General features: G+C 48.2%; 1 protein-coding gene across 1 annotated transcript in view; it reads left to right on the forward strand.

Moving 5' to 3' along the window:
- The window catches only part of TTLL9 (tubulin tyrosine ligase like 9), a 41,412-nt gene extending 31,206 nt beyond the window's left edge, over positions 1–10,206 (forward strand). The window contains exons 11-15 of the mRNA XM_045981338.1: positions 1,851–1,909; positions 2,733–2,929; positions 4,306–4,419; positions 5,681–5,805; positions 9,976–10,206. Of these exons, the coding sequence (XP_045837294.1) occupies positions 1,851–1,909; positions 2,733–2,929; positions 4,306–4,419; positions 5,681–5,805; positions 9,976–10,052 (572 nt within the window). The 3' untranslated portion in view covers positions 10,053–10,206. The remainder of the gene's footprint in view (positions 1–1,850; positions 1,910–2,732; positions 2,930–4,305; positions 4,420–5,680; positions 5,806–9,975) is intronic.
- The last annotated feature ends 404 nt before the right edge of the window (positions 10,207–10,610 follow it).

Below are 10,610 nucleotides of genomic sequence, written 5' to 3' on the forward strand. Positions count from 1 at the left end.
TGTTTTCCAGAGTGGCTGCAAGTAGTATAGCTTTTTGAAGACAAATCAGAAAATTCGGGAAATGTACAAAAAAAGGGGTTGGGGGAGGCGGTGAGGAGAAAAGCCTTCTCTAGTCATGTTTTCTTCAGACAACTACTGACTCTTCCAATGTATTTCTTCCCAGGTTCATTTGTATGGCTTTTTGTTGTTGCTGTTTATAGTTTATGAAGGAGTGATCCCACCATATAAACATAACTGTTTTTCACTAAACGTGTCAGTATTTTCCTTGTAGACATTTTTTATTAGTTATAAAATATTCCACGGAGTGGATTTACTGGTTTACTAATCTTCCACACTACAGGCATTTGGAAATACTCACTTTCCTCCAATTATATAGAATGTCACCAAGAAACATACTTTTCATAAATCTTTTACTATATTTAAAATTTTTCCTTCAGATGACATTGCAGAAGTATAACTGCTGAGTCAAGGGCTTATGGCTAGATTCTTTTCCAGAAGATTCTTTTGTATTTTTACTCTTCCATTGACAAGGCCCTTTTTATCCATGCTCTCCAGTTCTAAAGACAACCATTTTAAAAAGACATTTCCAAGGGCACCTGGGTGGCTCAGTCGTTAAGATCTGCCTTCAGCTCACGTCGTAATCCCGGGCTCCTGGGATTGGGCTCCCTGCTCAGCGGAAAGACTGCTTCTCCCTCTCCCACTCCCTTTGCTTGTGTTCCCTCTCTTACGTGTCTCTCTCTGTCAAATAAATAAAATCTTAAAAAAAAAAAAAAGACATTTCTGAAACAACTGGCACATATAGGTGAAGTATATATGGGCATTCTTTATACTTGCAATGGTTCTGTGAGTTTTGAGTTTTTCCGAATAAAAAGGTTAATACGTAGGTAACCGACTAAATGGGGAAGCAGGGTTTTTTCTCTTAGAATTTGCATTTCTTCCAATTGTATTTTTGTCCCATTTACGTGCCTCTAAAATTGGGTATCTTTTTTTTTTTTTTTTTTAAATTGGGTATCTTTTATTACTGGAAACTTTGGGCATTTTCCCAGATGGTCTTTTGCCAGTTATGTCTCCTCTGGTGTGTTCGAATCCCTCTAGCTACTCATCTCTTAGGGCCATAAATTTTTATTGTTAACAATTTATGTGGGATTTTCTTGTGACAAAAAACATTAGCCTGTCATAGTTGCTACAAATCTTGTCTCTAGTTATGCTTGCGTTTCATTCTTGCCTTGGTAATCTGATTATTTTTATGTTTACATAGTTGGCCCATCCCCTGACTTCCTCTTGATTTCTATCGTCATTTCTTTTTTTTTTTTTAAAGATTTTATTTATTTATTTGAGAGAGAGAGAGAATGAGAGAGCATGAGAGGGGAGAAGGTCAGAGGGAGAAGCAGACTCCCCATGGAGCTGGAAACCTGATGTGGGACTTGATCCCAGGACTCTGGGATCGTGACCTGAGGCAGTTGCTTAAACAACTGAGCCACCCAGGCTCCCCTCTATTGTCATTTCTAAGGTAAAAAAAAAAATTGCCTGCTGAAAGATTTCATAAAGAATCAGTTCCACTTCTCTGCGGATTGGTTTCGATGGTTTGCTTCCTTTCTCCCGCTTTCTCCACCTATGACCCGACTTGTTCAGAGGTTAAGTGACTTGTTCCGGGATGGCATCCAGCAAAGATGCTGGCGGTATTTGAATCCAGGCCCATCTGATTCCAAGGCCCACATCGGTGCTGTCTGGGCTGTTTGGTAGCCTCCCTCTTCAATGGCCAAGAACAAGTCTTTGGTCTCTGGTGTGGGACATGGGATGGGGTTTGTCCTTCTTGTTCACACCAGTCCTTGACTACCAACCTCTCCTAGATGTTCACCTCACCAATGTTGCTGTGCAAAAGACATCTCCTGACTACCACCCCAAGAAGGTGAGGAAGCCGGGCTTCTGCCCTCCAGGTCCAGACTTTTGGGACCAGGTTGGGGTGGGGAGGTGGGGTGCCAAGGAGCCCGGGACAGGCCTATGTTGGGCTCATAGTTCACCAGTGAGCTCAGGACCAACCCTTCCCACTTACAGAGCCCAGGGCAGGAGTATGGTTGGAGACCCCCACATCACATGTTTAAATAGTTAATTTACGACTCACAGAAACACACCTTAAAAGAAAATGTGTTCTATCCTCCTACCTTGACAAGTGTATTCCCATCTATCTTTCCATCTCTCCATCTCCCTATCTGTCATCTATCTACCTATCATCCACCCATCCATCCATTTGTCTAATAACCTGCAAGGCGAGGTTCAAATTTAGAATTCTCAGACTTCCCAGAGTTAAGAGCCAGAACAGTGGGGCACAGGGAGAACTGCCCCCCAGCTCACACCCGCTCCCTTCCTTTCCCTCCCCCAGCTCCATCCCATGCAGTGGGGGTCGCCTGCATGCACACACTCCCATTTTCCCAAAAGCAGTAACCTGTTGCTCATCTTTGGGCCTTGGGCACACACATGGTCAGTGCAGTCTGTCTCCAGGAAGGCAGGCCCAGGGAAGAAGCCTGTGCAGGGTGTTTGGGCAATGACTTATGGGGTCCTGGGTGCCCTGGAGGCACGGGCCCTGGGCAGGTACCCCCTCCCCGCTCCCTGGCCCAGCATGCCTTAGTTTTGCCTCATAAGAGGGAATGTTTGAGGGTCCCAGCAGGCCGGGTCCTGGTTAATGAGGCTCCTTCTCCCTCCCCCCACCCCGACCCGGGCACTTGGGGCCCCAGGGCTGCAAGTGGATGCTCCAGCGCTTCCGTCAGTACCTCGCATCCAAGCACGGGCCCGAGGCAGTGGAGACGCTCTTCAGCGATATGGACAACATCTTTGTCAAGAGCCTGCAGAGCGTGCAGAAGGTGATCATCAGTGACAAGCACTGCTTTGAGCTGTACGGCTATGACATCCTCATAGACCAGACCCTCAAGCCGTAAGTGGGTAGCCTGGCAGCCCGGAGGGGGCAGATGTGGTACACACACCATATCCGGGTTTGATCTCTGCCACTTCCTTGTGGTGTGCCTCAGTCTGCCCATCTCTAAAATGGGCATTGTGCTTATAGCGTTAGTATGAGGAATGACTGGTGTACTGTCTATAAAGCACTGAACCCCATGCCTGGCACGACAGACCTTTCCAGAACATCTGCTGAGTCAGGGATCCTTCCCTAATACTGGGCAAAAAACTTCTTTGTAAGCCCTGCTGTTTTCAAGATACAAAGTGTCACATAAGGGAATAGTTATCATGTTACTTCCTGCCAAGAATTTGGTGCCCTCCCACAGTGCCCACGGAGGGGGTTGAACTGGTGAGGAAACGAGCCTGAGGTGCCAGGGACCATAGCGATGGCCCTTATGTGATATAAAAGGACCCAGGAGCCCAGTGGGGTTGTTCAGGTGCTTGAGGTCATGCAGTAAGTCAAGGGCAGAGCCAGACCCCGGGTCATCATTTCTGGGCCAGCACTGAGGCTCCTGGAGCCAGCCCCCTCGCCGGGGTCTATGGACCGGTATGGACAGGCTCTCAGAGGCAGGAGCTAGAACCCTAGAATGAGGCCTACGTCAGACACAGCTTTGAGAGAAACAGGGTTCTGGGGCCAGCAGGTCTCTCCTCTGCCCCCTGCAGCAGCACAGGTCTAGGGAAACAAGCTTGAGGGGTGGTGAGGGGCTGCATCTGCCACCAACCTGCTGGGTGAGCCCCTCTCTCTCTGGGCCCCAGGTTCCTGTCCATCAGCGACTGGGTTGCACAAAATCAGAGTTTGCAAGCTGGAGGCTCTTGGGCTGCTTCTGGCCCAGAGTTTGCACTCCAGGTGATTTTTTTATTTAAATACATTGACAACCTCTAAAAAAACAGGGAGACATTTACACAACAGTCTGGAGTTTTTGCCTTTTCTGGAAAACCCAGAGGGTCTGCCGACTCTGGGCTCACACTCCCGCAGAGGGACTGTGGTCAGCCCGCGCCAGTCTCCCCCCTTCCCAGCTCCTTTCCCCTCTGTAGGCAGGCGTTCACTGGGAAAGAGGTCTTGCGCTCGGGGCTCTATTGGAAGAAGAAGAGTGATAGGAGGGTGACAAGATCATTCCACTCCCTCCAGCTTGCCTCATTTAGGTACCACCTCGCCCCTGTGGGGATTTTGAGTTTGTGACCATTATTTTCAAAAAGTCTTAGCCGCCGAGACCCTTCTTCTAGTGGAAAAATGGAAAGAGCGATTTTGGTTGAATTGAGGGTTGGGCCCATGCACACATGTAGTCTCTCTGCAAAATTCCAAGGGGCCCCATGGACCAGATAACCCTAAAGCCCTCCATTCCCATCCTTCCCCAGGTGGCTCCTGGAGGTCAATGCCTCCCCGTCGCTGACAGCCAGCAGCCAGGAGGACTATGAGCTCAAGACCTGCCTCTTGGAAGACACCCTGCATGTCGTGGACATGGAGGCCAGGTGAGGGGTGGGGGGCAGCCTCGCTCAGGCACCCCTGTACATGACGGCTGGGCCTCCCAGCAAGGAAGACAGAGAACTCACAGCACTAGGACTTGAGTGGCATGTGAGGATGGCCTCGGTCTGCCTGCCATTTTATAGATGGATAAACTGAGATGTCCACACATGGTTAGATCCTGGTCCAAGGATTCAGCTCTTCTGGGGCAGAGCAGGACCAACTACAGGCTTCTGAGATTCAGCCCAGCAGGATTTCCTCCACACTTCTTGACCATATGAGACCTTGGACTTCACCTGTTTGAGCCTCAGTTTCTTCATCTATAACATGGGAAACATCATGTTTACCTCTCAAGATTGCTAAATTAATTTACCAAGATTATTTATTGTAAAGTGCCTAGCTCACCTTAAGTGTTCAGTAAAGTCTATATATTGTTATAACAGTGTGTATATAATGGGAAAATCCAGGAACGGACTTCAGGAATGGCTGAATCCAGGTGCTCCATTGATATTGGTTGGTTTGTCTGCTCACTGGCTGACTCTCTCTCTGTCTCTCTCATTCCATTTCTCTCCTTTTCTTCCTCCCCACTCCCTGTCTCTTCCCTATGCATTAGCTTTTCTCCAATTATTCCAGCAAGTTTGAAGGCTCTCATTCTTATTGGTGGGGATTCTGTCACATGTCTACCTCTGAACCAATCATCATGACTCTGATTAACTGGACTTACAACTCGTGCCCATCTCCCAGGTGGCAGGATCAGCCCCCACCTGAGCCATGTGAGTGAGAGAGGAAGGAGTGGTTCTCAAAGGAAAAGCCAAGTACCCTTAGGCTGAAAGAAGCTGAAATGGGTGCTAAGCAGGAAGAACCTCAAGTGTCCTCTATATCTACCTTCACTTATTCATTCAACAAACATTTGAGACCCTATACTGTGCAAGGACGTGTACCACACCCTGGGGACACAGTAGACGACACAACAGACCTAGTCCCTGCTTTCCTGAATTTTATGGCCTGAGAAGGATAGCAGACTTTAAGTATAAGTAGGGCAAGGGTGTATACTGAGGTATACTGAGGGCAAGGGTGGGAGCCCGGGAACCACATGGGAGATGACCACTCTGAGACCTGTGTGGGCCCCCAGGAAATGGGTGGACAAAAGAAGGAATTCTGACAGCCTGGGCACCAGTAGGGTGTGGGGAGGGAGCAGGGGACTGGCCCAGGTCTCCAGCCCCCAAAAGGTGCACCTTCTTTACCCCTTTGTATCTCCTGCCCACCCAGGCTTACAGGAAGGGAGAAGAGAGTGGGAGGCTTTGACCTCATGTGGAATGATGGCCCTGTCAGCAGAGAAGAGGGGGCTCCTGACTTGTCTGGGATGGGGAACTTTGTGACCAACACACACCTTGGTATGTGGGGCTAGATGGGGAATGGGGACTGGGGATGGGTTAGGAGAGGAACCAGGTAGTCTAAGAGACAGCTTGGCACAATGGTTAGACTGTTTTCATTTGACCTACCATTTACCAGCTGTGCGACCTTGAGCAAGGGACATAACCTTTCTGTTCCTCATCTTTAAAATGGAGATTGAAGAGTTTTTACTCTCAATATACACCTAGAACACCACCTGGTACATAGGAAGAGATATTAATCTGGCAGGAGGTGGATTTCAAAAGGCTTATGTGGAAAACAACCAAAAAAAGAAAAAAAAAAACCAGACTATGTTAAAAGGAATTAAAGACTTTAGGCCTTGACTTTATTCTTGATTTTTTTAAAATGAAAAATTTTCCTGATTATAAAAAGTATTCACTCATAGAATATTTGAAAACCCAAAGGAAGTAAACCATCCAGACATAACCAACTCTAACAATCTGTTGTATTTCCTTCCAGTGTTTAAAAAATGCATACATTCACACAGTTTTTCTTTCACAAAATGGGCACTGGGCTGGAGTTTTGTGTCCTACTTTTCCACATAGCATATTCCATGTCATTCAATGATATTAATAAGAGCCTCTCTTCTGGAAACACAAATTCAGAGCTAAATATTTTATATACATATACATGATTTCATTTTTAGGCAGCTTCTATCATTTTACAAATGGGGAAATTGTCTCCAGATCTTATATAACTTGCTGAGGGTCCCAGTTATAAATGGTGAGTCAGGACTTGAACCCTAGTTTCTCTTACTCTAAAACCTGAATGGTTGGCCGCTAGAAAATCCTGTCCACAGTTAAAAGCAAAATTACTATACGGCTGTAAAGTATTTCAGCTTGTATATGTGCCAGACTTACTAAATCCATTTCTTATAATTGAGCATTTGGCAGGATTCCAATTTTTTAGTTTTATAAATAATGCCATTCCATGATGAGCATCCTCTCATGTAAGGCTCAGCTGAAATTTCTGGCTGTTTCCTTAGGACAGATTCCTAGAAGTAGAATTACTGGGTCAGAGGGATGAACTTATTATAACTAAATTGCTTACTAGAAAGATTACACAAATGTGCCTGCTCTGAATTAAAAAAAGAAAGGGGAAAAAAAAACCTTTGTCAACCTGATAGGCAAAAAGTTCTGATTCATTTTATATGTACTGCGTTGATTATTGGTGAAGTTTTGGATTTTTCAATTTGCGTTTCTTCTTTTGTAAGCAGTCCATATTCTTTTTTTTTTTTAAGATTTTATTTATTTTTATTGGACAGAGAGAGAGAGACCACAAGTAGGCAGAGAGGCAGGCAGAGAGAGAGAGGGGAAAGCAGCCTCCCCACTGAGCAGAGAGCCCGAAGCGGGGCTTGATCCCAGGACCCTGAGATCATGACCTGGGCTGAAGGCAGAGGCTTAACCCACTGAGCCACCCAGATGCCCCAGTCCATATTCTTTATGTATTTTTCAGTGGGCTGCTTTCTAAACTTAGAAAGGCCTTGGATATTAATATTATTACCCCTCTGTCAAACTTATGGTAAATATTTTCCTGAATTTGTTTGTTTTTTAAATTTTATTTGTGGCTTTTTTTTTTAATTAGAAAAAGTTTTAAATCTTTTTTAGGGTTTGGTATGTTTTAGGATTGAGTTTGGCAGCAACCAACTGAAGAGCCAGCTAATAGTTACACAGAGAGGAGTGATCTATCTTGAGCCACAGGAGGTCTTGGGGAGGCCAGGCAGGGCTAACACAATGGATGCAAAATGCCCCAGAGACCCAGCACTTTCCTCTTTCTGCTTTGCCACACTTAGCTTGTTGCCTCATGGTTGCAAGATGGCTGCTCCTACTCCAGACACCATGTTCTTGTCCCAGGCAGGAAGAAGCAGGAAGGCCCAAGGGCCAAGGCTCTTCTTTCAAGTTTTGACTCTATTCCAAAAGGGAAACCCTCCTGGGGCTGACATCTTACTGGCATGAACTGAGTTGTGTGGCCGTGCCAGCTGCAAGAAAGTCTGGGATGTCAAGTAATTTGCTTGAGGAAGGTGGAGGAGAGGGCGTTTATGAAAAGCTTTTCTCCAGCCGATTCCCTAGGGTCTGCGGCGTTATGTTGTTGGAAGATGACTATCCAGGGCTCTCGAGCTTTGATGTGCATGTAATCATCTGGAAATCTTGTTAAAATGCGGATTATGAATCAGTAGGTCTGGAGTGGGGGCTTAAGATTCTGCATTTCTAACAAGCTCCCAGGTGCTGCTCTATTAGTTAACTGTTGTTATATAACAAACCAACTCTCCCCAAGCCCAGAGGCTTAAAGCAACTGCTGTCTTATTTGCTGATCCTTCAGGTCTTGCCTGGGATTGCTCAGAGGGTTGCAGGCGCCTGGCGGAATCACTGAGACCCAGTGGCCTAGAATAGCCTCGTGTGGTGGTTGAGACTGGCCATCCGCTGGGCCTCTCTTTCCAGGCGGCCACTCATCCTCCAGCAGTCCGGCCCCACACGGTAGTCTCAGGGTTCTGAGAAGGTGAGAGAAGTCCTAGGGAAGCCTCTTGAGGCCTAGGCTCGGAAGCCCCACAGTATAGTGTCATTCTGCCACCATCCACCCGTCAAAGCTGCCTCACCCGCGATTCACAGGGCCAGGAAGTAGCCCCTGCCTTCAAACAGAGGAGCCCCAAAGCACCTTTTGCAGAGACACGTGCAGAGAGGAACAGAAGGGATTGTAGTAGCCCATCTTTGCCTCAGATATGAATGCTGCTGGTCTCTGGACCCGGTCTGAGTGGCCAAGATGCAGAACCGTGGTTCTCTCCATCTTGGCTGCTGGAGGACACCTGCAGGAGCTTTCAAACATACTAAGGCCCGCTGAAGGTAAAGGTACAGTTGGTCAGGCCATGAGTCTTCTTAAGAAGTCCCAGGTGACTCTAAAGTGTAGCCTCGGTTGACAGCCGTTACTTTAGAAGTTTCTAGAGTAATTCCCAAGCCTCCAGTTGAGTGTCTGGGTGGACAGTAGTGAGTACAAGACAAGCTTGGTTGGGGTGGGAAGAGTGTGGACGAAGTGAGTTAGGGAATAGTTGAAGGGTTTTTGGGTGAAAAAATCAGCAGGCAACTCAGAGATGAGTCTAGAACTCCAAGAACAGGTTTGCACTGGACCCGAAGCTTTGGGAGTTATGAAAGAAGCGATTAAAGCTAGGGTTCCATGGAACTCACTTTGGCAAACCCTGGGGACACATATAGCCGGCCCCCACTGGTTGAAGCCTTGATGACCAGTCAGTGCCTAGGAGGCAGGGATGGGGCTCGGGGCTGCTCAGAAAGATGGCAGGTGCCTCCAGGTCAGTGTAGTGGTGGCCACAGCCATCTAGCCACTTAGCCAGCATTGGTGAGCACCACCCATGGGCCTGGCACAACTAAATGACCATGGAGCTGCCTCGTGGACCCACCGCGAGGACACAAAGTGGGTGACACCATCAGTGTGATGGGAGAGGAGGCATCTCGGAAGCTTGTGCTGGCCTCTCAAGCGGGGACCACCTGGAACATGCTGCCAGGAGCATAGCGGCTGCTTATGGGGAAAGTTGATCTCTAACTGCCTGTGCCTGTCCTATGGGCTGGGGAAGGGGATGAAGCTAGCACCTCACCCGGAAGGGACCAGGCACTGTGCCCGCTTGCATGCGTTTCCAGCAAGTGCAGCCAAGAGGACAGGTCGTGTGGAGCTTTGGTTAAGAGCTTGGCCTCTGGTGCTACAGACCCTGGGTTCAAGTTTCAGTTCTGCTACTTTTGGTGTGATTTGGAGCACATTTAACTTTCCTGAATCTCCGTTTCTCTTTTATATATCATTCCTGTGAAGGCATAACATGTGAATCCACATTCAGCACCTGGGTCAAAGTCAGCCGAAGTCAATGTTACCTTTTGCTTTTGGTGAGCCTTACATCCACTCCTGAAAGCAGGTGTCCTGGGTTACGGATGAGAAAACTAAGCTGGAGGCAGGTCAATGCCATGCTCGAGAGCCATGGAATAGAGGCAGGACGCAAACAAACCACAGGCCATCCAGGGCTGCACAGCTCCTGTAGACCCTTCCTCCCTCCCTCCAGGTAGTGGGAGCACAGCCCCCACGCCCCCCACACCCATGCCTCCACTACCAACTCCACTACCAAGGCCATCCCAGCCAACACTCTGATTCTCTTCCAGGCTGCGTCAATGACCGGAACAACCAGTTGAGGCAGCTGTTCCGCTCCCTTCAGAACCAGAAGAAAGCCTCCAGTTAGTCCTGGCCGCAGGGACAGCAACCTGACCAGGAGGTGCCCCCCCACCCCCACCCCGCAACCCATTCCCAGCACAGCGGCACCTCTGAGCACTTACCTCCCCCACTCTGGCCCAGGCTGCTGCCTGCTCTCTGCTTCTCTGGGTCCCCACCCTGGGCACCTCTGCACCCAGAGACAGCTAATGCCTGGGACCGGATGTGTTTTAACCTTGTGGGATTGGCATGGCTTTTGGTCCCAGCGAGAACAGCTGCGGCAAGCCCTGCTACCTCAGAGAGACCACATCTAATAAATGAGCACAGGTCTGCCTTACTTGGAGTCACTGCACACTGGGCCCCGGCTCAGGGGATGCTATTGGCTGAAGCCAAGTCCTCCTGGATTTGACCCTTTGATGTCTCAAAGGTTAAAATGATCCCCGGGAGGAAGGGTTCAGGGACTAGGGAACTGGTCTTAAGGTTGACTTGCAAAGCAAGCAGTTACTAGATTGTGTTTGCTGGGCTCTGGGGAAGAGCTGATTCTTAAGTACTTCTTTGTCTCTTTCAACATCCTGACCTGGTGTGTCAG

Source organism: Meles meles, chromosome 16 (assembly GCF_922984935.1).
Source record: "Meles meles chromosome 16, mMelMel3.1 paternal haplotype, whole genome shotgun sequence".
Taxonomy (NCBI): domain Eukaryota; kingdom Metazoa; phylum Chordata; class Mammalia; order Carnivora; family Mustelidae; genus Meles; species Meles meles.